At 33.1% G+C, this 27,563-nt stretch overlaps 3 protein-coding genes across 4 annotated transcripts; all 3 read left to right on the top strand.

Annotated features, from left to right (window-relative positions):
* Positions 1-499: 499 nt before the first annotated feature.
* On the top strand, positions 500-1,410 carry LOC140867132 (homeobox-leucine zipper protein ATHB-52). Its single transcript, XM_073272205.1, has one exon. The coding sequence runs from the start codon at positions 607-609 to the stop codon at positions 1,195-1,197; it is 591 nt and encodes a 196-aa protein (XP_073128306.1). The 5' UTR covers positions 500-606; the 3' UTR covers positions 1,198-1,410.
* A 9,753-nt stretch (positions 1,411-11,163) lies between these two features.
* LOC140866187 (uncharacterized exonuclease domain-containing protein At3g15140) lies at positions 11,164-15,137 on the top strand. Its single transcript, XM_073271099.1, has 6 exons — positions 11,164-11,427; positions 11,557-11,750; positions 12,585-12,665; positions 13,936-14,061; positions 14,417-14,540; positions 14,713-15,137. The coding sequence occupies exons 1-6, from the start codon at positions 11,188-11,190 to the stop codon at positions 14,911-14,913; spliced, it is 966 nt and encodes a 321-aa protein (XP_073127200.1). The 5' UTR covers positions 11,164-11,187; the 3' UTR covers positions 14,914-15,137.
* Positions 15,138-17,461: 2,324 nt separating this feature from the next.
* LOC140862797 (uncharacterized) lies at positions 17,462-27,217 on the top strand. Of its 2 annotated transcripts, XM_073265833.1 has the most exons (7): positions 17,462-17,676; positions 18,060-19,165; positions 21,016-21,156; positions 21,350-23,111; positions 24,670-24,929; positions 25,005-25,813; positions 25,893-27,217. In XM_073265833.1, the coding sequence occupies exons 1-7, from the start codon at positions 17,658-17,660 to the stop codon at positions 26,947-26,949; spliced, it is 5,154 nt and encodes a 1,717-aa protein (XP_073121934.1). In that variant the 5' UTR covers positions 17,462-17,657; the 3' UTR covers positions 26,950-27,217. The 2 variants fall into 2 exon arrangements, with proteins under 2 accessions (XP_073121934.1, XP_073121933.1); XM_073265832.1 differs by having other exon boundaries at positions 17,462-19,165.
* Positions 27,218-27,563: the final 346 nt, after the last annotated feature.

Below are 27,563 nucleotides of genomic sequence, written 5' to 3' on the forward strand. Positions count from 1 at the left end.
ATTCAAGGTTTGGCCGATGCTGCATCGATAAATTTTATATAAAATGTTCGCACAAACATCTCATTTAAAAATATAAAATTATTAATGAATATATATTTGCGCGAAGATCTTGTACGAAAATACATGTATCTAATTATTCTTTTTGTGACGTGGGAACCCGCAGCTGCTATCTTCGGTGCGTACTGGGTAAACCCCGAACTAACGCAATAGCCTGCAAACTACGTTAGCCAGGTAAACCACACTAGGCAAGCCTTGTGTGACAATCTAGTCCAAGAAGATGTTGATAGGGAAAATCAAACTCCTGACATTTAGCCAAAAGTTCACCTACTCCACAAACTTAAACATCCTTAGGGGCTTGTATCTCATAATAACACTCCTTGCATCCATATCACCCAAAAAATTTGATTGTCAACCGGTGGCCCCCATTTGGGCCCAGCTGATCTCTATAAATAAAACACAAACAGAATTCCACTAACCACCATCATTGCTTTCAAAAGACCCAAAAAAAAATATATATATACACCGTCATTTCATATCATTAAGCAAATCTTGTCAAAGAAAATATTGAACAAATTCAATTAATACAGAAAAGGATTTTGGAACAAGATGAGTCTCTCAACGAGTAACCCCAAAAACAGCTCATTGATCAAACATGCGAAGAAGAGGCTGAACCAACAGCAAGTGCAGCTCCTCGAGTCCAGCTTCGACGCAAGCAAGAAGCTCGACCCGGAGCGCAAGTTCCAGTTGGCGCGGGAACTCGGCGTGCCCCCGAGACAGATCGCCATTTGGTACCAGAACAAAAGGGCCCGCTGGAAGAGCCAGAGCCTGGAGCTCGACTACAGCTCGCTCGAGTTCCGGCTCCAAGCCGCGTTAGCCGAGAATAAACAACTGGAGAAACAAGTGTCCAATCTCCGTGGAGAGCTGAAACGGGCTCAACAAATGCTGTCGGCTTCCTGCACGCCTCAACTACTCAATCAAGCTTGGAATATTAATCCTCCGGTTTCTTCTCTGCAGTCCAGTTGCTGCGACGAAGGCGGCGGAAGCTCGAGCCTGAATGACGATGTTGTCTGGTCGGGGAACTGGGCCGCCGCCGATCCAGCTAATCTGCAGTACGAAGAAGAACTTTATGCATGTTTGATGATGAGTAGTGGCAAGGACTCAAATGAATGGGATCATGAAAACGATTTCTGGGTATAGAATTAATTAAGGAAACTCGATTATATATGCATTTTTAATTAATTTCTGGAAATTGTTGATTTTTTAGTATTAGTGTTTTTTTTTTTTTTGTTGAAATTCGTTATAAATCATTAGCGTTAGCGATTTCAGTCCAATAATATGGGATCGATGCTTATAATTAACAGTGTTTAAAAACTTGTACGTATACGTTATACCCATCATTCGTTATAAATGATTTTCTCTTTAGTGTTATTATTTCGATTTCCAAGAGGAATTCTTTTTTCGTAAATGTGTGTGTATTATAAGTAGGAGTGAGTTTTCGATATGTTGTACCAAAAATATTGACATAAAAAAAATTCATATCAGTAACCATATCAAAATTTTGATATGAAAAAAATTCATACTGATATGAGTGATACTGTGATACCGTATAAATACTGAAAAAAAAAATTCGATATATCGAAAAAATGTTTGTATATCGAAAAATTTTCGGTATAATATCTCGATAATTTGGTATTTTGGTACGGTATGTCAGTCATAATTATTGACAACGGTTAATGATTTTTTTGCTTGTAAGTGAATTTGAATCTGTTAATCTTGATCTGTCGATGAGAAGAGATTTAGTTTTGAAATCCTTATCCATAATACATAACTAGTTATTGGTTTTTATAAAATAGGTAGGTCCGTAAAATGGATAAATATGATTCTTATATAGAGCGAAAAATAATATTTTCTATATTAAAAATAATATTTTTTCGTGGATCAAGAGTTTTTGTGTTGTAAATTATATTAGTTTAATTTGATATATGATACATAACTTATAATTAATAATTAAATTCTCAAATTGATTACTTTTATTAAATACATTTCCTTATGTGCCATGAAAATATATATTTATGATGTAAATTCACGAAGAAATGTTATTTTCATGTTACCTTGAATTAATTTGTGAGAATATTCTTCATGTATGTATTATATTCATTGTGTTGAAAATAATAATAATAAAAACTAATAATTGATGAGGAATTTAATTTATTGAAAACCCTATTAAAGAATGTATAACCTGTGAATGGATTACGATTATATTTAACAAAAAACCTTGTTCCTGTAAATGTAAATTTGTGTTTTTGTTGGCTATATATTATTAAAATATATATGATTGATCATCATCTGCCTATATTAATAATAACATGTGTCAAAATTGAATTTTTTATTTGAAATATGTATCAATTAAATAATTAGAAATAGTACTCTCATCCACCAATTTGATTATTTATCAGTAGTTATGATACTAAAATATTTTTTACTCATGACAATTCTATTTTTAAAACAAATAAAAACAAAATTTCACAGTAGGATATATCATACGTGTGCAACCATTAAATTACAGCAGTGTTAATACTTAGCAATATCAAATGCGATACAGTAGACATATTAATTAGTAGGTAGCATATCGTCATCGAATTAGATGTCTACATTTTATTTAATTAGATATCTACGTTTTATTTATCTTTCTCTATATGAAAACATTGTCGTTAAAAAAATTATATAATCGCACGTTTAAATTAGTCGATACCCACCACTACATAACGTTCGAACGAAAGATTGATTTCATATAATTAAATTTATCAGTTTTTTTTAGATTCCATTAATAAATCAAAATTTTTGTGAAAAATAACTTGTATTTGACAAAAGCTTTTAAGTGATTGAAGATAGCGCCAACATGCACGTATGAGGAATCTGCCATGAAATTTCATGTGCTAGACATTATGAGACCACATCTATTGAAATTTTCAAAAATTGTCGCGACTTATAAAATTACAAATATCTATTTACTGATAATATGTCTTCATAAATAAACAACTATACCACCACATCAGAGTTAAAAATTAGTCTAAGATTAAATAGAAGAAAGATTCATATAGTTTTTCTTTAATATAATAATTATCTTTGTTATAAAAGCGATTGAACCGTGATATTAGTTGTTCGACGGTTTAAAAAATTAGAGTTGCATGATTACTCATAACTGTTGGTAAAACGACAAATTTACGGTCTTATAATTAAAAAAAATCAAAATCAATATCGCGAGTTTGATTGATGGGGATTGCAAGATATGTAGTAAATGAGATAGGGATTGTTGGTAGAGGTGTCAAAATGGGCTAGGTCCGTTGGATTGATCCGCTCCGTCATACAAAATAGTTGGGTTGAGTTGAAAATTTCTCAACCGGACTAAAAAGTGGGCCGGTTCGCCCTGCCTAATGGTAGGTTGCGGGTTGGTCCGCCAAAACTCGTCAAATTACACATAGGTATGTCGGGTTGGCTCGTTCCGTCACCTAAAATAGGTGGGTTGGGTTTGTGTTTTCTCAACCCGCCTAAAAGATGCAAAGACCGGCCCGACCCGCCTAATGATGGGTTGTGACGGATTGTGGTTGGCCCGTCTTGCTAGTTCGTTTGGACACCTCTAATTGTTTTTAACAATTGCGTCTGTTAGGAAATCGATCGAACTTTGATGCTTTGACTATTATATGAATTAAAATTAAAGATTAAAATTATATTGTTATCATCATTTATAGCTTTTGATAAAGTGACAAATGCTCAACTTTTGAAAAAACAAATTGCTATAACTTTTAAGAAAATTACAAACGCTCAATTCTGATGTAAGCATGAAATAAGATATATATATATATATATATGTATATGTATCCCTTCTTGATCCCCAACTTGCTAGAATCAAGTCGTACCCAAATATTGATGTATTGTATCTGTCGTTGTTGTTTACTTTCTTTAACGCTTCTTGTCAAGTTTTGGTATGCCAAGTTGGAAAATATTTCTGGCGCCGCCTATCAATTCCCTATATATGTATATATTGTTTGCTATTATTGTATATCAAATCTCGATAAAGTATAAGACAAGATCATTAAAATCGTCTTCTATTCATTGCTTAAGCGTGGGACAACTTTATGTTATGGTGTCGTTTTCATTTCAATGTCACGCAATTAATTTATGACATATAATTCATACTCTATTAAAAACCTTTCATTAATCAAATCACAATTAAAAATTCTTACCCTTTCCATAAATCCGGGCCAAGATGAAAAGTGATTCTTCGTTTTTTCACTTTCTTTAAAAATCAAATTTATTTTTTGGTATTTCCTAAAGCCAGTTAGAATACAGATGTATTTTATTTTAAAAAGTGTTTTTTAAGTTGGATTTTAAAATAATTTTATAAGTAAAAGTTGTAATAATTTTGTGTTTGGATAAATAGATTGAAAGCATTTTTTTTAAGTTGAGTTATAAAAAAAAATTGAAAATTTATAAATATGAGATTTTGAAAAACATGTAAAAATTATTTTGGCTTGGTTAATTGCTTTTAAAAGTACTACAAATATATTCAAACACATTTGAAATAATTAAAAAACTTTTAAAAAAACACATTTTTTTTCCTTTTTGACTTCTTAATTCAAACGCACTGATCTTAATCCTAATTTTGTTTATTTTCAGTTTAATTATTTCAAATCATGAAGTTGATTTCATGTTAATTTTTATTTTTCAAATTCAAATCGAGAAGCCAGTTTCATGTTGATTTTAATTCTTCTGAAGTGATTACGATGTTTTGGTAAATGAATGAAAACCTTTTGAGACACTCTTACCACCAGTATTTTTATCAAGCACAAAATACCACTAAAATCAGATACAAGATTAAAAAATATTAGTCTCAGTTAATGTTTGGTATTTTTTTTAAAAAAAAAAAAAACAGTGTTACAAACATTATATGCTTCTGATTTTTTCAAACTTCTTTATCATGTATAAATTTAATCATTACTTGAAAGTATAATATATTACAAACAAAAAACTAAAAGCTAATTGTAGAACTACCGAGGTGCTGACTTTTTTTGTATTTTATTTTTATCTTTGCATTTTATTTTTCATTTTATAGGGGCTGACTTTTTTTCTATATATCGACTTTGATGACTTTTACCCTTGCACAATAATATATCGCTACCTATTATCAATTTTCAAACAAAGAAATTAATTTCCTAGATCAACACCTGCCAAATGTATAACACTCAAATTTAGCAACCATAAATTCATAAGTACGACCATTTAATAAATTGATGTGCTTCAAACATGCATGTTTTCCTTTTGTTATTAATCTCTGTATGCTTATAAATAAATAAATAATTCTAAATTTGCAGTATTTTTGTCATTCTGTATTGTATTGTCAACTATGTTAAATGCTACGTGCAAAGCGTGGTAGTTCATTTTCCACGATTCATTAATTATCGGACCAATAAACATAAACATTTTTTTTAATTTAAAAATGGGATATCGATTTTTTACTGTAAAATCGATTTATTTATCATTATATTCAATATATTGGCCGGGTGAATTGTTACTAATAAATTTTTTTTTTTTTTTTTTTTGTAGGTTATTGCGTTAGTCCAGGGGTTTACCCAGTGTACACCAAAGGTAGCGACTGCAGGTTTTCACGTCACAAAAAAAATAATTTTTTTAAAAAAATCATATACTATTTTATCTATCAAAATTTTAACAAAATTGAATATTTTTCAAAATTTCAGATTTTTATCATCAATTAAATGAATAAGTTTTGATTGAAAATTTTGATTATTTTTTAATGCATGTTAAAATTATTATATTAAAGTTTTGATTAAATAATATAATAATAATAATATCAATTTATGGACAGTTAATATACTCCAAAGTCACTCATTTATGTTATATTTTTTTTCGTCCATTCCAAATATGTAGTCCATTTTTCATATTTAATTTTATATCTTATATATTTACCCATATTAAATTTATATCATTAACTACTTGTATAATTATTTTATTCTATTAAATTTTCATTAAATAAGGATAAAATGAAAAATTGATTCATAAAATTTACTTTATCAATTTTTTAATTTGTGTGAAAACACACATTTGCCTATTAATGAGAAAGAGGGGTACAAAAAAAAATTAACGATGACAACCGTCATTAAAAGGTTGGAGAACATACTAAATATGAAATTTTAATGTTTTATTTAACATTTTAAAAAACCGTGGGAATTAAATATATAAAAATAATATATAATAACTCAAAACCATAATCGAGATTAAAAGAAGACGTTATAATCAATTCAAATACTTAAATATTGTGGTTTAAATATAATTTCAAGGGCATCAGATTCAAAACTAAATTTTATAAAAAGGAAATGGAAAAGACTTAACATTTAATCACATGTTTATTTGCTATTTGTTTCGAATATTTAATACGGTATGCTTAAACATTTGTCTTGATAATTCTTTATTTTTATAAAATTGTCATTTTGACGATAATTTGTTTTCTTCACAAGACAACTTTACTTTTATATATATATATATATATATATATATATATATATATATTTATTGTAACATTTATATTATTTTATATATTAATTATTTGTTGACATTTTTGCATTAACTTTATCGCCCAAAAGCAGACATTTATATTATTTTATATATTAATTATTTGTCGACATTTTTGCATTAACTTTATCGCCCAAAAGCACCACCTGTCACATAGATATTGTCCAATGTGATTTCTGACTAACTATTACGTTAGTTCGTAGAGATTTATCCAATACAAAAAGATAACGACTGTGGATTCTCACATTATAAAAAAAAACCATTAATCTCGTAGGGGTGCCCTCAATTTAAAAAGCAACCGTATTCGGGTAGTCTACATCTTTTAGATACCAAATCAAAGTATATATTCAAAATCTTAAGAAATATATATACTAATTAAGTTCATTTAGAGAAACGCCGCCACAAATCAAGATATTTGTGTGAAAGGCGGACTGAGTGTCATGTGAGAAAATAAAAACCGAATTAATTAATAATATCCCCATATCGCTTATTCGCTTTTGTTGTAAATCCAAGTCCAACAACTCACTAGAAGCCGTTATTATTTATTTATTTTACATGTGAGCTCATTTGTTGCCCATGAGAGAATATATATTTGGCTCATTATGGATAATTTATTTACAAATATAGTATTTTTTGACGTAAATTTACAATTATAGTATCACCATCTCGTTGTAACATACTATTTTATGCTTTACAATTTACATCATTGGTTTACTGAGAAAAACGTGACATAAGAATTTAATCTCACTGTATATATACATATACAATCAACTTACTGATAAAACGTGACACGATAATTCATCCCGTATTTAAAAAAAAAAATGTAATTTACGACGTTCAATAAACACTTATTATATTCGATCGTTTTCTGTCGTATATGTATTTGTGATTCAATATACTACAAAGTTTTATGTATTATATATATATGTGTGTGTATATGTGTTACGTCTTACACGCATACAAATCTCGTGTAATGAGATTAATGTTTTTAATGCATTAAAAATTCTCATAATTAAATTGTTTTGATGATTACAAAACTCGGTTAAATTATTATTAACAGTTTCAAGTGAGAAATTTGCAGATTATAATACTTTTGAGTATAGACAATATTGGAAGCAAGAACCGATAATCAAAAATTGGGAATAAAAATTCAATGGTTCGAATCTGCCCAGGTTCGGACGATCCGAAGCCCACTTCGGACTGTTCGAAGATTTTTACAAAATTAAATAAAGATCGGAGGACAGGCTCGGAGGCTTCGAAGACTACTTCGAACGATCCGAAGACAGTTCGAACGACCCGAAGATTTTTCATGATTTTAAAATTGCTCGGAGGCACCCTCAGAGGCCACGAAATGCACACTTCGGACGACCCGAAGACATGTTCGGACCATTGAATTCTCATTGTATGTATACATGTACAATCGACTTACTGGTAAAACGTGATACGAGAATTCATCCCGTATTTTTTTTAAAAAAAATTTAATTCACAACGTTCAATAAACACTTATTATATTCGATCGTTTTCTGTCGTATATGTATTTGTGATTCAATATACTATAATGTTTTATGTATTATATATATATGTGTGTGTGTGTATATATGTGTACTATCAGGGGACAGATCTAGGATTTCGGTCTTGGGGGGCCGCCTACAAGCTAAACACAAGATTTAAAAAAAAAACAAATTAAAGTATTATATTCAACTAATTAAACATCAATTATATGTTTCGAACAAATTAATATTTGTACATTAAAGGTATTCGACGTTCATTAGAATTTTTAAAGTTTTTTATGATAATATCAATACAAATATTTTTAGCAATTAATTTCAATACATATCATCAATGCATCCAAGAAAAAATCGTCATCTATTTTGCTCTGAAACCTAGTTTTGTTAATATCCATGGCTGAAAATGATTTTTTTCTATAATAGTTGTATAGCTTGTTGAAAGTGTAACCACAAACACGATCACTCTAAAAACAAGCTCTTGTATCTCTATGATGTCTCATTCTCTTTTATTTATTTAAAATATGTTATTTTATTATTTTAAAAATATATATATGTCTATCTTCAAATATATATATATATATATATAAATTATTTTATTTTATACTCAATTCATCTTATTTATATATATATATATATATATATATATATATATATACTTTTTTCATGCATATTAATAATTTTTTTTAGAAATGTCAATTGGTAAATAATTTTTCAATGTTATATATCCTTATTTAATGAATACTTATATAGTGTAAAAAAATTATTGAAAGTAATATATATATTTAATGAAAATCTCAATTAAATATGAACATATTAATTAAAAAAAGTGGAAAAAATATTATTAATTGTCGTAAAAATCTATAGATTTTAGGGGGAAAAAAAAAGAAAAAGTGATTATATATGAAACAACAAGAAAGTGTGAAATTTTAGATGATAAATTTTAAAGATATCAAAAATAATTAAATAGACAAATATTTTAAATATTCGAAGTTGTTTCTTCAATTAATATGATATCTTCTTCCATTTTATTTGTTATTATAATGTCATTTTATTTTTATAATTTTATAGAATAAATTTTAAAATTTTCAGGAAATAAATAACTTATCATTAATTTTAAAAAATAATAATTTAGTTAAAGAAGAAAGGGGGAAATAATAAGAACAAATTATGTATGTGTGATAGAGGAGGAAAAAAGAAAACAAATAGAGAAGGAGAGGGGAAAAATTAAAATTCAAAACAAGTAGGAGTAGAACCTTGTTAGAAAAGGCACATAAAGGAGCTTTCGCCACTAGCCTGCAGAAACTTTTGTTATTTTAAAGGGGCCGTTATTATATATACTATGACCTAAAAATATTAAACATATAGTACTAAAAAAAATTAAATTTTTTGGGGGCGGTCCTATGGTGAATCCGCCCATGTATACTATATTATTAAATTTGAGAGGATTAGAGTAACTAATTTTAGTGTCTTAGTATGTTCTTAGATAACCAAAATTACTTTTTTTTATTTAATAAATAATCATATTTTTTTAATAAATATGTATCTTATTATATAAAACTATCATATACTAATAATCTTTATATTTTTTTCTTTGTCTAAATAAAAAATTATTATTCAAAATTTGTTTTAGAGTTTTAAATTTTAATACAATCTATAAATTTTAAATGAAAAAAATAAAATAAATATGTATATATGTATGTATCTCGTGCATAGAGCTATTTTACCATATTTCGAATTGAATGGTTTTAATAAATTCAATATAGTCAATTAGTCGTTCATCTTCCTACTTTACCATATATATTCCGAATTCAATGGTTTTAATAAACTCCCTACAGTAGTTCGTCTTGGTCCCGATCTAGAACTGTTCTCAACAGTTTGTGTAGCCATAAATCCTATTGTATTCATTGAGATCTGTTGACTTTGTATACCAGTCCGTTGTAAATAAACGATCTTATAATAAGTAAATATCTGTCCGCGAAAACTTAATTTTTTTGAATTGGTAAACTTGGATAAAAGGTAAATAAATAAATAAGAAGATTTATTCGAACGTTATAAAAAAACAATTTTTTATAAAATTAAAGGTGTTAGTGTATACAGTAAAATCTCTCTAAATTAATATCTGATAAATTAATAAACTCTCTAATGTAATTTTTTTTCCAGTCCCAACTTGGACCAATTTATTAAATAAATGATCTCAATAAATTAATAAGATAATGATTTTCGAAAAACTCTTATATAAATATTTGATCCCGTCAATATCATAAATTAATAATTTTATAAAATTACAAAATATAACTAGTACAAGTTAGTAAAATATGATTCTACTGTTGTTTGTACCTTTCTTGAATTCAGATCTGATTGAATTTCATCTCTAAATTTTCTCATTGCATCCAAAAGTTCAGATGCTATATTTTCGAATTGTAACGAAAAATTGGGAAGATTTGTTTTCTCTATGAATATTATATTTTATGTAACTAGTTCCAATAATGTATTATTCTAAATTTTATCATCAATGAGAATTTTAATTACGTTAGCTACAATTTATTCTAATTTCTAAGTGTTACATTACATTTGTGAACAAATCCATTTTCACCCGGATAACATGGAAATATATTTTTAAAAGTAAATATAAGGAAACTCTTAGTGCCACATCAGTTTAATTACTATATATTAGTTAGATCGAACATGTACTATTTAAAATAATAAGTTATTAATTTATCCATTAAATAATAACTCTATAAATTAATAAAATTTTATGATGCCAACATTATATTTATTGGTTTATTGAGGTTTTACTGTACGTGTTTATAACGAAGACAAATTAAATAATTTAAAATTGAGCTAATTGTTTTTTTTTAAATAAAAAATTTAAAACAAAAATGGAGGTAAATTCGATGTGACTTGGGCCAATACAAGAGCCCATCAGCCTGGAGAATCCAAGATGGATATTTATCCATATCCAACATTTATATTCATTATCCACAAAAAGAGTCCAACTTTTTTTGTTTTTGTTTTTTGTTTTAAAAACCAACCAGCATCAAATTTTCCCAGATTCACCATTGTGAATTTGTGACCCATAGTTTTCGCCGCCATGGCGACGTGGAAAGCACCACCTTCGCTCCGCCGGACACTGTTTGCTCCCCCGTCCTTCCCCTTGCCACCGCTCTTGCTCGAACAAAATCAATCCAATCGCAAAAATATTCACTGCAGTTCTTCTGCCACGGAAGAATCGACCACATTCACCCCCATCCAGTCCGAAATCCACAAGTCGGGCAGAAACTCGAGCTGGAAGCCAATGTGTCTGTACAACTCCCAAGGCGTTTGCACTAAGGTAACGAGTGATCACTTGAGTAGTTCTTTATTTACGCATTCTAAATTTGAAACTAGCCGATTCGTAAACGCGACGTGATTTTGAAGATTCTGAAGCGGTTAATCTTTTATTTCTTTGTAATGGGCTTAGATGGATGATCCTTTACATGTACAAAGGTTCAACCATAGTTTCTCAGTAGGAAGTGTTTCGGGCTTGAAGAAATTCCGGGCTCAGGAGTTTGATTATTTCTTAGTGCTGGATTTAGAGGGAAAAGTTGAGATTTTGGAGTTTCCCGTTTTGTTATTTGATGTGAAAAATATGGATGTGTTGGATGTGTTTCACAGGTGAGGGCTTTTCTCATGTACTAATAAAATATATTGCTTATCTTTTGTTGGTTTGTGCTTGTTCTTGAGATTACGCTGTGCTTGTTGAAATTTACTCGTAAAACTTCATAGAACCATGTCATTTTAGTTTTCCATATACGCATACATCTTTAGCTTCGGGGGATCATGTTTTTGTAAAACTGGTTGTTGAACTTCGAGGAACCGCTTTGGCATGTAAATGTTGGTTGTGGATTGAAACTAATGCAGAATATGTCACTGAGTCCCTTGTTCAGTATTTTGTAGAGAAAACTGAGGAATACGCTCATTTACATTGTTTGAAGTTAGAACCATATCTAAAGGCAACCATATTCGTAAACTGAGTTGAAATTACCAAGAGGAGTTCTATTATTACAGAAAATCATGAACTCCGTTGTTTTTTAATTTTACCGATGCACTTCGAGTCCGATATGTTTTTCGCGTGTTATCGTGAAAAAGATCATGTTTTATTAGAATGTTCAAATTTCAAGGGTTATAGGGGTTTATATTACATGTGAGCAAAAATAATGTTCTTGGTAGAATTAAAACCTTACAGAAATGGGAGCTGGAAGCCCTTGAGTTAGGCTATTTCTGTTTTCGTATGTTTTTTGTCTTCTTAAGGAATGAACTTTATTGTGTTTAAATAGATAATAAAGTCACCCGAATACAATAGCAATGATCGGCATATTTTTGCAATTACTTTCTTGATTAGCAAATATTTCTCATGTAAAAAATATTGAATAATCTGCCGAGAAGCCAGATCTGTTGCAACATGTAACTTCCAATTACTGATAATAGCTTTTCTTCTTATCCACGCAGGTTTGTAAGGCCTACAAAAATGAGCGAGCAAAGAATAAATGAGTATATAGAAGGGAAATATGGACCCTTTGGGGTTGATCGGTATGGTCTTAGATCTGTTTTGACTATCTCAATGCTTAAATTATGCTTATTCTGTGTCCGGGTTTTCCATCTTAAGTCTCACTGCTGTGACTTAAAATCATATGACCATCTTGCTCGAGGCAATACTTTGAGATTTTTTGGCTTCCCCCTGCAAGAAGCTTTTTGTTTTGGTGAACCAAACCAACACATATCATGCATGGTTTGGAAGATTTTCAAAACCATGGGGCGAAAGTAGGTTCAATTCTTTACTCCATGACGCACCATTTTCCGTTAATGGAACTCTAGGCAAGATCATAAATTTGCACCTGACTCAACATGTGTGTTAAGAGTTACTGAACGTTCCACCATCGCTTTGCTGAATACGTAATATAAGTTATAACCTCCTCACATTATGTACCCATTAGCCACTACTGTGTTTTTAAAGTTTCTTTGTACTTCTAGCCATTGTGGAAATAAATTTTGAAAAGAACTTGTATGGGGTATATAAGTATATAGCAAAGGAGTTTAGTTGGATGTATCGAAAATCCATGCACATCAAGTTTTCTTAGTTCAGCGGGCATTGCCTTGAGAAATTTGATCAAAAGTTTTTCACGCACTTTAATTGTGGGAATATATGGCATCATGCTTACGTAAGATAGCTCTATACCAACTTACCAACCACCCAATTCTGGGAAGTTAATCCCTAAAAATGTTCTTGATTCTCTGATAGTAATTTCTACGCAATGATACACGTTTTCACTTGGTGTCAAGGGGTTTGCCTTTTCTTAACAATTTGAAGACTCTGTTTCTTGATCCAGTTTATGACACCCCTGCAGCTTGTCTAGGACAGAATTTCTAGTCTAGTTTGACGAAAATTCTGCAAAACGATAGCGAATCAGTGGAGTCCCTGTCTTAGACAAACCAATCTTTTGAACTATACTGACGCTGACTTGAGATTATTAGTATCATTTAATGGATTGCTTATTATTGCTTTTCGATTCAGAATTTTCTCTCAGTGTTATCCTTCTTTCTTCAATGTTCTTAACTGGAAATCCATTATCAACATTGAATCCTCTAGGTTTATTTGTTAAATATTCATAATTTATGGTTGATTTTGGATTTCACATGGCCTTTGCGCGGTTGTTTTTCCCTAAATCTTTCTCTAAAGATTCTCTGCATAATTTTCTCGAAGTAGTTCTCCTATCAGCTTTATTTTCTATCGATATGGTGTTGTATTTTGTTATTTTTGGTAATGGGATAACATCACTGATGTATTATTAATTATTCTCAGCGTTTGGCACGACACAGCTATTAAGTTTGTGGAGGTTATTGAGCAGTTTGAGGCATGGCTGGATAAGCATAAATTGTGTGGGAATGAACGAGGTGGTCCTCTAAATAAAGGAGCATTTGTAATTTGGTAAGATGCTTACTTAAATGTCTGAGTGTGGGTAATCTTAATATTTGAAACGAGATGCACACTATAAACCATTTCATCACCCTGTATAAATCAATTTATCTAAGATAATATATGGTCAATGGAAGCGACATGGTGGTGTTTGTTTCTGTGATTCCATCAACAAACGTGAATGCAAATTTTTTGAAGATATTTTTTTACTCATTGTTAAATTCACAATGTTACATCTATTTTATAGTAAAATTTTTTGAAGGCGATTGTATGTCTCAGTTGGGGCTTATGTGTCTTTTCCAGAAAAGAAACACTATATTTTTGTTTTAGTCATCCATCTGACATGCCATTACTCTTTATGCGCTAGTGGTAATTGGGACTTGAAAACCTCAATCCCCCATCAGTGTGCTGTATCAAACATGACACTCCCACCATATTTTTTGGAATGGATCAATTTGAAGGACGTCTACCTAAACTTCTACAACAAAAGGGTGAGTACATAAAGTTTTGTCTCCAACTTTGTACTTCAAATTTCAATTCTTATTTATACATGCTACACATTGCCGAATTCTGCGCCTAATTGTTATGTCTCCTGTTGTTTTGCCACATTCCTTAGGAAAACAGATAATTTCAACAATTAATTTGTTTCTTGCATGGATATAGGCACCAGGGATGCTCTCAATGTTGAGGGGACTCCAGATTCCTCCATTAGGAAGTCACCATGTTGGAATCGATGATGCAAGAAATATAGCACGAGTGTTGCAACACATGCTTACTGATGGTGCTTTTTTGAAAATAACAGCTAGAAGATCCTCAGATGCTCCTGGTAACGTTAAATTCCTCTTCCAAAATCGTATAAGGTAGCTGTTGTTTTTTTGAGCTACAGATAGGTAAGGGATTGTGTTTCGGCGCGCGAGATATGGTGATTTTCAAACTTGAAGAAGTTGAAATTCCAAGGCGTTTTTGTACTTCTGTTTCAGTGGTTTCAAATTTTTTCCCCATAATATTGAACGTTATATTTGTTCAGATGCAACAAAATTTTTTATACATGAGTGAACATCAAACAAACCTTGACGATAGTAACAAAAATTTGTGCAGAATCATGAAATATGTTCTGGTTTTCCTTCTCTTTTCCTTCAATAATACTCTGATAGTCTATCGATAGCAACTGTTATTTGGTGCGAACCCATTTTTCACGTTGCAAAGTTGTCATTTCAAATCCTTTGTAAACCTATTTGATAATTTCCTCGTTCCATGTTTTCCTCCATTTTTTTCCTCTCTAACCAGTAACCACCATCATTCTTAAATGACAAAATCACTTTATTTCCCCTTTTTCCCCTACTTTTCTTTCGTCGCGACAAAAAAGAATATGACAAATTCAATATTTCCCATTCGAGATCCAAATTTAAAATCAATATCTCCCTATTCTTTTTTTTTTTTTTTGAAGGCATATCTCCCTATTCATTCGACCACAAATGAGCATATTGATCAAGTGACCAAGACAAAAAAATAAAAAAATAAAAAAATTCGCAACACACAACACGTGTGTCTGTCATTAGTATGTGTATATATATCTATGTGCATGCGTTACTTGATGATATAGTCAGTCTTAAGCAATAGAAAAAAAAGAGAAAAAATTAAATTGTGAAATGAATAAAATACGAAGTCTTGACGTAGAAATAGAAGATGGATAACAAATTTTAAAAAAATAAAGTCTTCGAACGTAAGTATCTGTCAAAAAAAACAAAAATATGGATTAAGAAAGGTGATGTTTTCATAAATAAATAAACATCTATCAAGGTTTAAAAAAATGTAACACATGACGAAACATCGATATCAAATTTCAAGTTTTATAAGTTAAAACAGAAAAAAACGTTTTAAATTTTTAGGAAAAAATTGCAATTTTCGTCTTGTATGTTTGTCATTTTGCGATTTTGGTCCTCTATGTTTTTATATTTAAGTTTAGTCCTGCATGTTTTGATTTTGGGCAATTTCAGTCTTTTTTCTTCGAAAATGCTTACATGACACTGTACACGTCAGCTCCACACCAGCACTGCATCGGTGCCACATCAGCGTCATATCAGAAAAAGGACTAAAACTACAAAAAAAAATAAAGATAGCAGACTAAAACTGAAATCTGAAAATATAAAGGACCGAAATCACAAAGTGACAAACATATAAGACCAAAAAAACAATTTCTCAAAATTTTATTCAAATTTTAATTATATCTTACTAATATACATGCTAAATAACACATATATAATAAATTTAATAGTAACACACAATTTTCAAAAAAATTAAAAGTTCAAAAATATCAAAATCATAATTGTTAGTAGCGTCTAAAGTTAGAAAATTTTAAATATTGCCTAAATCATAAGAATTTTGAGGAGAAAAGTTTTGTGATATATATGACCGGATATATTTTTTTAATTTTGAAGAAAATGATTTTTATTTGAGATTTTTTTAATTGATATTATTTTTTTTTAAAAATCACGTTTAATCTTGATTAAATATGTTTAATAACTTTTAATATGATCAACTTTGTTTTACCTATTTTTATCCGAAACTTAGTGTTTTCTTCATGTTAAGTTGACCGTTTTACATATTTTTATTCGAATCTTAGCGTTTTCATCTCGTTTATTTCTGCTTAATCTCGATTTAATCTCTCCTTTGTTTTTTTTTTTTACAACACTGATAAAAAGCATAGAAATACAAGTGAATCACAAGAGGGAAAATTTGATAAAAAGGCAAACAAATGAAAATACCCAAAGTGGCGGTAACGTTAGGTGGGAAAAAGCACTAAAAATTGAAAAATCAGATTCATGCAGCTAATCTCACCCTCCCCCATCAGCGCGTGTCACTCTGTACAAATATAAACTACCAGTCAACCACCTCACTAACCCAACCAAAAGCCCAACACCCTTTGGTGAGGACTGAGGAGGGTACTGCAAGAAAATCTACTTCTCCTATCAGAAATGAAAATTTCCAAATTTTTTTGACAAAATCAATCAATTAAACAACACATATTTCTTCTCAACTTAAAATCTTAAACAGTTCATCAATTACCTAGAAAATGAAAGTATTATCCTGTTATGAAAATGTAATTGTCGTCGGCTCACGATTTCATTTTTTAGCTTTACCTTGTTCTTAATAATATGGAATTTTTTTTGAAACTAACATTCTTTACTGTATTTCAAGTGTTTTAAATATATACTTAAAAAAAGTAAGTTTTACAAAACAAAATAATTTGACCAAAAATAATTTGTTAAAAAATTTCATCGTGTCCGCCTCTCCCTTGTATGTTGGAGCTTGGAGCCACGCGCTTGAAATCCGAGTGGGTAAAGACCCCAAAAATATGTATATATATTCTCCCTTGGAACCCTTCTTTCTATACACCTCCGCCCCAGTAGTCTTCTGTTACAGCTTTCTCCAACAAAACAAGCCAAGCCCTAAGGGAAATTGGCATCTTATTGAAAATGGGAAAAAACTGAGAAAAATCTATATGTACTCTGGAAATCTGGTCTGAATCTGCGATGCTGAGTTTTGGTCTGAACAGATTTCGGGTCGAAACATTAATCTTTTAGGGTTTTTTTCTCTGCTTCTTCTGCATGATCAATTTATCGGACGGTCAGTCCCTCTTTGCCTCATTATATCTTATTTGCTCGTTTTCTGGGATACTTTGAACAACAAAAGAAATTTGATATCCAATCAACCTGTACGACCTATATATTTCGTCGCGTGGTGTGGATTATATAGGGAGACTGAGACAGAGACATATAAAGGAGATAGGTTGGAGTTTATAATATAATTTTTATTTTTGTGTTAAGAGGTATTTGATATGCGATTATCGCGGTCTGAATCAGTTGTGAATATTGGGAAGAACAAGAAATTTAGGAACAAGTTTAAGGGTAAGAAAAAGCACAAGAGATTGGACGCAATCTGTGAAAAAACTTACAATAGGAGTCACCAAGGGTTTCAAAATGTTGATTCGAATGAGCTTAATGATGCAGAGAAGGAATTGGAACTCAGAAGGAGCGGTAGAGCTCGGAGAGCTCCTGTATTACTCGATTCATCGCCTCGGCCTCCAAAAAAGAGGCAAAAGGTTAATGGTCGTGGTAGTATCGACAAAGTCAGTGGAGAATTGGGGCTGAAGTATGAACCACCTTGCTCAAGTTCTCGGAATTTGGATGGACAGAATGGTGCTTGGGGATCAAGATTGAGATTCAAGGGAAAATGGACAAGTCTTTCTGGGAGTTCAAGAGGGGAGTCTTCTTTGAGGGGTAAAAGAAAACTATTTGATGATTTTGATGGATTTAGAGAAGACGTGGAAATTCAACGTAATGATAAGAAAGTGGAATTAGTAGATGAAAAATCGACAATTGTTAAGTCGAAAAGGCCGGGACGAATTAAAGCTTCCAATGTTTTGGCAAATGAGGAACTGGAGATCGGTTCGGCAGATGGTGGAAAGGATGATATAGAATACAATAGGGATGAGGTGTTTGAAGGAATGAAAGAGGGAGAGAGGTCACACCTGGAAATCAAATTGGAAGTTAGAAATGACGTTGGATTAAACAATGGTAATCTGGCTTCAGATTTGAGTGCGAGAGAAGTGGCTGCCAATCAAAAGAAACCAGAATTGGGAGAAGGTCACAACAATGTTGAGGTCGAGATCAGGGCTGAAAATATTGAGATTGAAAACCTAGCATGTGATATTGTGCCTGAACAACAAGACATTGATGAAGCTGCAAGTCAGCGGGCAAACGGTGATGGATATCATGATAAACCTCTGGAAGATGAGACATACGAAAATTTAAATGGGAAAGATAATCCTTTAGATGATGTGGATAGAAAACCAAGAATCAAACTAGGGAGACGCTGTGGTTTATGTGGGGGAGGTACTGATGGCAAGCCTCCAAAATTATTTATACTGGATGGGGTGGGCAGTGACAATGAGACCTATAGCGGGTCACCTGCTTCAGATGAATATAATTATGATGTATGGGATGGATTTGGTGATGAATCTGGATGGCTCGGACGGCTTTTGGGTCCTATCAATGACCGTCTTGGCATAGCAGGAATTTGGGTTCATCAGCAATGTGCTGTATGGAGTCCAGAGGTATGTTTGGCATTAAAATTTTGTGTGCATAATAGGCCACCCTTTTCATGGTTACCTCTTTCTGATACAGCATTTTGAACGAAAATTTCATCCTTCTATTGCTTTACATTCTATTTTTTTTTGTAGCCATCTCCTATCCGCCTGCGTAACAAAAAAATTTCAAGTGTGCTAATAATGATGAAAAAATGTTTCCTTCCCTCATAGATGGAAATTGACACGGGAAGGGCCGTGTGCTGTATTAAACAGATGGGGTTGTCTATGTTTCTGTTTTTATGTTAATGGTTCATTTTTCGCACCACAAAAGGGATACAGTTAGTCTTGCTACTTTTGTAAATAAATATTTTGTCAGTATTATCATTTAATGCCTCACGATAAAATTTTTCTTTAAACAAATGAACCAGCTGAAGATTTTTTGCCTATCCATTGTCTTTTGAGATCTATTTAATAAGGACAGAGTTCCCATGCAGAAAGGAATGGTTCATAATAATTTGTATATGCCTGTGAAATAAGATTATTTTTCTCTGTTTTGGAATCCTAGGGTTTTTATTGTAGTTTCTATAATCAAGAATTCACTAATATCTATGCTGCCTAGCACCTTTTCTCTTGGTACCAATAGTAAATTACACGCCTACTTATGTTTGCTCTTGTTTATGATGGATTCGTCGTATCATGTGAGCCTTGATGCCAGCTTAGGTTCTGTATTTTTTTGGAGGTTCTCATTTGTTTCCTTTGATCCTTGAAGATGCTTTGTTTCTTTCCTCTTTCATCATACATATATATCTTTCAAGTACATTCGGCAATCCTTATTCAACTTAACCAATAGTTGTGCATTCTTTTTTTTTTTTTGGTCAAGATCAGTCATCCACATTTGCAAGATTGTTCAGAAGGATGTCTTATGCCTCATTGCACAATTTAAATTTATTTACTGATTTCTATTGTGGCACTTTATGAGAAATTTGGTTGGTTTGATGGATGGATGACCACATAACCTATTTTATTTTGGTTGATTTGTTTTTTTTTTCTCGTGCTGCTGTTTTGTTATTTATCAATTTATTTTTTTACTTGGGATCCATGATTGCTAGCATTCTTGTACCACACGAGTATTTGTCAATATCATTATGAGTTTATTACTTTTCTGAACCAATTACTTTTCTGCATTTGGTTGCTTCATTAGAGTTCCAGTCTTCATATTCTCTCTTTCCTAAAGTATTGCCTTTCCAGCTTATTTTTCGGATTTACACTGCTTTGTGTGAGAAAGAGCTGAGCTCTCTTCATTGTTTGTATATTTGGGAAAAAAATTGAGATGGTATTTGTTTGGACTTTCCAGAGTATTCGACTAAGTATGTTTAAAAGCTGATGTTTTAGATAAGAAAGGATGTAGTGCAGTATATTGTTCTGGTTGCTAAAAAATAGCCGGGAGAGGAGTGGTTGTATGGATTTTAACTCTGTGATTTGCCTTGTGAAGTTTGAAAAAAGCCAAAAGCTTTGCACATAGCAGTCACTGCCCAATGGTTTGTTTATGACGGTAACCGTGTTATTTACTGCTTTGTTGCAAACTTTGCATTTATGTCTATGGTTCATGATATGAGCATGCACTGATTTAAACCATCTCACTCTTTGCTTTAGTTCTCGGTGTGAACCTATCCAAATTTTTTGGGACTTTGCATTGAATCGTCTCAAATGTTGCTTAATGGTGGTTTTTGTGCTACCTACCTACAATTTTGGGTCTCTGATTTTTTTTAGCAGATGCATGCTGAACATATTTGGCTTTTGATTTCTTTTGTTAGAGTGCTTGATTTTGTTTCACGCGGAGAATTAATTTTGTGCAGCTACTCTGACTATTGTTTCAGGTTTATTTTGCTGGTTTGGGATGCCTGAAAAATGTTAGGGCTGCCCTTTACCGGGGAAGGATGCTGAAATGCAATCGCTGTAAGAGACCTGGAGCTACAATAGGGTGTCGTGTTGATCGATGTCCTAAAACCTACCACCTTGTGAGTGTGTCATATCTAGTACACTACGCTACCCCAGCATTTATTACCATATTGAATTTTGTTATCACTCTTTCTATCTTCATTCTTTGCATATTTAATTTCTTTTTTTCTTTCCCTATTTTATGCTGGATGCTTTATTATTTCTTTAATGATTTGCTCTAATTTATAATACGGTTGATTGCTTAATTTTTAGCCATGTGCACGAGCCAAAGGTTGCATCTTTGACCATCGCAAGTTTCTAATAGCCTGCACTGATCATCGGCATCTCTTCCAACCTCATGGAATACAGAATGAACGTAGGTTGAAGAAAATGAAGGTTAAAAAAATGAGGTTGGAAGTACGAAAGATGTCAAATGATGCACATCGAAAGGATATTGAAGTGGAAGAAAAGTGGTTAGAGAACTGTGGGGAGGATGAAGAGTTTCTGAAACGAGAAAGCAAGAGGCTTCATCGAGATTTGTTGAGAATAGCACCTGTTTACATTGGAGGTAACAACTCCCAAAAAAGAGAAACCCAATTTGAGGGCTGGGAATCTGTTGCTGGGCTGCAGCATGTCATCCAGTGCATGAAAGAGGTTGTCATTTTACCACTGTTATACCCAGAATATTTTAAAAATCTGGGTCTTACTCCTCCAAGGGGAGTTCTGTTGCATGGATATCCTGGAACAGGTAAGACATTAGTTGTGCGTGCGCTGGTTGGTTCCTGTGCTCAAGGGGACAAAAGGATTGCATATTTTGCACGCAAAGGTGCAGACTGTCTTGGCAAATATGTTGGTGATGCTGAGCGCCAACTAAGACTTTTGTTTCAAGTAGCTGAGAAATCTCAACCCTCTATAATTTTTTTCGACGAGATAGATGGTTTAGCCCCTTGCCGCTCTAAGCGGCAAGATCAAACACATAGTTCGGTTGTATCCACTCTGTTGGCGTTGATGGATGGCTTAAAGTCCCGAGGTTCAGTTATTGTAATTGGAGCTACTAATCGTCCCGAAGCAGTTGATCCTGCCTTAAGGAGGCCTGGAAGATTTGATAGAGAGATTTATTTTCCACTGCCTTTGATGAAGGACAGAGAAGCTATTCTGTCTTTGCACACTCGGAAGTGGCCGAAGCCAATTGGTGGATCATTGCTGAAGTGGGTAGCAAAGAAAACTGTGGGATTTGCCGGTGCTGACTTGCAGGCTCTTTGTACACAAGCAGCTATAATTGCGTTAAAGAGGAGCTTCCCCTTGCAAGAGGTTCTCTCTGCTGCTGAAACTAGTGCATCTCGGGGTCAATTTCCTCCGATTCCTTCCATTTTGGTCGAGGAGAGAGATTGGTTACAAGCTTTCTCATGTGCGCCACCTCCATGTTCTCAAAGAGAAGGTGGAACTGTTGTAAACGACGTGGTTTCTTCACCCCTTGACACCCATCTAGCTCCTTGTCTTCTGCAACCACTGATGAGATTGCTAGTTCTCCTGAAACTAGATGAAGACATTTGGTTGCCGCTACCTCTCAGTAAGGCTTCTACATTGGTTAAAAATGTGATTGTTTCTGCTTTGGACAGGCGGAGAGTGCAGAGTGATAATTGGTGGTCACATTTCGATTTGCTTCAAGAAGTGGATGTGATAGATGAGATTATGAAAAATTTATGCGTTGCAAATATTCTGGTCGGAGAAAATAGGATTTGCGGTTCTGATGTGATAGAGGACAATACTAATGAGACTTATGGTGCATTTTACCCTCCCAACCTTCAGAACATGGGTTCTCACACTGTGATTCGAAGAAATATGTCTTACACAACATACAATAAATCAGGATTTCACATGCTGATTTCTGGAAATCCAAGAGCTGGCCAGAGGCATCTCGCATCATGTCTCCTACACTGTTTTGTTGGAAATGTTGATATTTGGAAAGTGGACTTGCCTAGTATCTCTCAAGAAGGTCATGGAGACATGGTTCATGGGTTGACACGAATATTGAGTATGTCTGATTTTCCATTTCAACCACTAACATTATTTACATCATAGCAGGAAGCTGCTAAAGTTTCATCAACTCATCGTAACATCTATAGCCTGCAAACTTTCTTTCTGAAATCTCTGTTTTGTCTTCTATACAGCACAGTATATGTTTCTGAAATTGCAGTTTATAAATTAATTTCAGGATGCTTATCATGTGAGGTTTTTTCAAGCTTAGAATGAGTCGTTGCTCAGTTAGTTATAGCGTGGACTGCAACTGGTTGTTCTAGGTATCCAGAACCTGCCTTGAATAAAAAAAGTTGCTTTAGTTTGGTTTATTTTAAAGTTTTTATTAGTTATACTCAGCTGCATGTAGAAGTTCGAGGATTTGGTAAAATATGAAAGTGTCTTGAATCTGCAAAAAAAAATAAAAATTGAGTGGTTATTGGATTACGTCGTCGTAATTATTTCGTTTTTTTATATTTTATATGCAATAATTACCAATAAATTTATGCATATTATAAAACTGCATCTGCCAGGCTCATTGCTTTATATTTTAATAATTTTTTAGTGTGGGAATTGAAATAGTCTACGTCTTTCATGTTTCTATATTTGGACTGTTGATATTTACTTGCCTTAGGCCTTGTCTTTTCTTGTTGGATGTCATAATCTTATAATTTTTTATTTAGAATTTTCCTCATTTCGCTGTGGCTTGATCATATCTGAAACTGTAGCTGGTGTATGGTTTTGTTAATACCTTGGTTCTCTTGCTTGTACCTTTAGTACTCTCTCCCTTATTCAGATTTGTGGTGCTAGGTTATATCAGGTATTATGCATAGTTGGTATCTTAATTGATTTGCTGTCCCGATTTGTTAAGATACTCGGTTGCCTTTGTGTGTGTCCATTTTTGCCATGTATATTGTGTTATCTCATTTTTTTTGGGGAAAAAGATCTTCGACTGCAGGAATGGAAAGAGAATACTGTGACATTGCATTGAGATGATAGTTTGTTTGCTTGATGGCTAAAGTAGTCTATCAATCTGGCTTAGTTTGTGCGAAATTTAAATACATATATGGCCTATCTCTACTCTAAGGAGTAGCTTCCCCCTATTATTTTTGGTCTCGGGGTACCATTTTTCAGAAGCAGGAATCTGCTGAGTTCAAATTTGAGTTTTCCTCTTCTCCATACATATTATTTGCATTGCCTCCTCTTTTCTCCATACAACTCTATAGTGAATTGCATTTGCCCTTGTTATTTTTTGTTTCTCACTACCCTGTCCATTCATTTACCCTAGTGCTGATACAAGACCAGGTAACCAGAATCTAGTTCATTACACCGGCCTGTTTTTTAGAAATATTTATATGAAAAGGTCAACTCATGTTTCCCATTTTCTTCTTGAAGAAGCAATCATTAACTTGCGTATCAAAACAGTTATCAGTGTTTGCAATATTTTTTGGAGGAAGTACTAGTTGAATCAGTTGATAGTTCGATGTGATATAAGATTGTTCTAATTTTTTTCTTTTTTTCTTTTTTTAAAAAAGATAATCCAAGAATATGACCACTTTCATTGTTTATCATGTCAGTGAGATGCGCTGGTACAAATTTGTGTGTGATATATATGCCAAGAATTGATTTGTGGGCTATCGAGACGTGTAATGAAGGCAGAGAAGGGAACTGCGATTTATCTTCAACAGAACCTCAATCCCCTGAAAAATTATCTTTGGAGGGGAAGTGTGAAATTGACATGGAACGTGACGTGTGTCCTGTTAAAGTCTCGTATCTTTGGACCTTATTCATCGAGCAGGTGGAATCCGTGTGTGTAAATACATCCTTGATAATTCTGGTATGCTTCTTTTGCTGGTCTCTGCATTGTCAATTATGCATTAAAAATTCTTATCTCACATTTTCCTTTTAACAGGCCACGTCGGAATTGCCTCTTTCATTATTGCCTCATAGAGTTAGGCTGTTTTTTGGGAGTGATGCTGCAAGTAGTATCTTGGGCCCTCTGGACCATAAGGTGCCGCATTTCTCTGTGCAGCTTGACGGGAAGTTTGATCATGATAAGACGATCAATACATTTGTTACCAGATTGTCAAGGGATATGGTGCAGCACTTCCTTGTCTCAATTTATGGTAGATATCATACTTGTAGGAACTCACTGGATGAGAAAACTTATGATGTGGTTGAAGGTGTTGTGGATAGAGTTTGTGATGGTAAATCTGGTCCGGTCCATTCCCTCGGTCCAGTTCCATTTGTGAATAAAAGTATAAAAGGAAAATCAAGCTTGCTGTTCGCAATCTCGATTGTAGGCTATCAGATTTTATGCTATCCTCATTTTGCTGAACTTTGTTGGGTCACATCCAAGCTGAAAGAAGGTCCTCATGCCAATATGAATGGACCCTGGAAAAACTGGCCCTTCAATTCTTGCATTCTTCGTCCTATCAATTCGACAGAGAAGGCACTGGCTGCCTCTGGCTCCAGCAATATCAAAAGTAAAGAATCTGGTTTAATTAGAGGACTTGTTGCTATTGGTTTATCAGCATATAGAGGTGAATACACCTCTCTCAGGGAAGTCTGCTGTGATGTTCGGAAAGTTCTAGAAATTCTTGTTGAAAGAATTGATGATAAAGTTAAAGCTGGAAAAGACAGAACCCAGTTTTTTCATCTCCTATCACAAGTTGCTTATCTTGAAGACATGATTTTCAGTTGGGCATATGCCCTACAAAGGTAATGCTATTATATTTCTATGTGTTTGCTGTGATTAATTCAGTTGTCATCTTCTAAGAAATGGTCTTATCATTTCCAGTTTGGAGGTGGATCCCTGTGTTTCAGCGGTAACCACCAAAGTTTGTGTGGGATCATTGCATAGTGATGATATCTGCAAGCATGGTACTTCTCAAGGTGATAGCTCCGGTATAGAAGGTTGTAACAAAATTATGCACGAACCAGAATTGCTTGAAGAAAGTCTGCAGAAAGTTGCTGCTAAAGAAGGTGGACCTACTGATACAGCTACAATTAATGATAATCGGTTAAAAGCCGGTGATGAAGTTTGCCATCCTTCCCATAATGAATGCAGTTTGCCACCAAATTTTATTAATGTAGAGTGTCCAGAGGCAGAAATTGACAGAGATAAGACAGAATTGGAAGGGAATGCTGAATCGTTCAAACTTCCTAATGGTGTTGCGGAGAATGGCTGTCATACCCTCGCAGATGGTCACCGTGACTCTGGCAAAGAGCATGGTTTTGAGTTTTCTTCTGCAAATGCCACTAACCTGGCCTGTGATCTGTCCTTGACTAAAGTTCATATCTTGTGCAAAGATACGACTTTGAAGCCTACCCGTTTCACCAGTGATTCTGTCACGTGCATTTACCAATGTTGTCCTGACTGCATTGTCAACCTCCAGAATCTACTGCTGAGAAATATAAACATCGAATGGCAACATAGAGGAACTGACACGACTTTGGAGGGTGTTCATGATTTTCTTTCCTCGGTATCCGCGAATCTGCACTCGACACTGAGCAAGCTATCTAAGGATGAATTCTCGTGTGCTGGTAGAACCTTGGACACCAAGTATAAGAAACAACTCGAGTGTCAAAAATGCAGGGAAACACTTCTTCCTGAATGTAAAAGCTTGGAACCAAAATTGATGATGAACTGTTGTTGCCATGCAAAGACTGAGAAAGTAGCTAGAACAGATCATTCCCGAAGTTCATCTGGGCTAAATTTTAGCTTTGTGTTCAGGGATGGGGTGCTGGTTAGTTTAGATGAAGGTATGGATGTTTCATATCATTGTAAATTTGAGAAATTATGTCTTTGTTTCCTGATAGAGTGGTTGGTAATGAGCAAGCAAGAAGCCTTTTGATTGATGGCATGTCGCCTATGGCTTCAGTACACATTGGTTTTCGCAAATTTTGATAGACTTGCGGAATATATACGTGCAATGGAACTTCAAGGATGTAAATGCATATGCTTCAACATAAGAATGGAGTAATTATATTATTGTACAGTGGGTTAAACAAATTGAGTTGATTTGAGTATAACTGGCATGGCTAAATTTTTTTTGTTTGAGTTTGAGCTTGGCTCGAAGTATTTTAGCATTTTTGTTGATTACTCTAACTTTTCTGTAAGAATAAAGCGGCATATGGTTCGGAATAAAAATCTAGATAACTTGGGTTTGGAAAAAAAGTGTGAATATGTTATATGTTTGATTCTGGGTCGAAATGGACAGTTTTGAATATTACTTGAAAATTTGAAGGCCAATAAATTTACACGTCGCCTATTTGACTGGAGCAAAACTTCTTGGGCTTGTTATTCCGGTATACTAGGCTTGGATTATGTAATACTGCTGCCAATTAATTAATTAGTACACTTGGAGCAACTGTCAGCACAATCAGAAGAATTAGCTTCAATGTGGAAGTTGGAAGTTTGGAACAAGACAGTAGACGGATTGAATGTTATAACTTATAACACACAACT

The sequence above is a fragment of the Henckelia pumila genome, chromosome 4 (genome assembly GCF_033568475.1).
Source record: "Henckelia pumila isolate YLH828 chromosome 4, ASM3356847v2, whole genome shotgun sequence".
In the NCBI taxonomy this organism is placed as follows: domain Eukaryota; kingdom Viridiplantae; phylum Streptophyta; class Magnoliopsida; order Lamiales; family Gesneriaceae; genus Henckelia; species Henckelia pumila.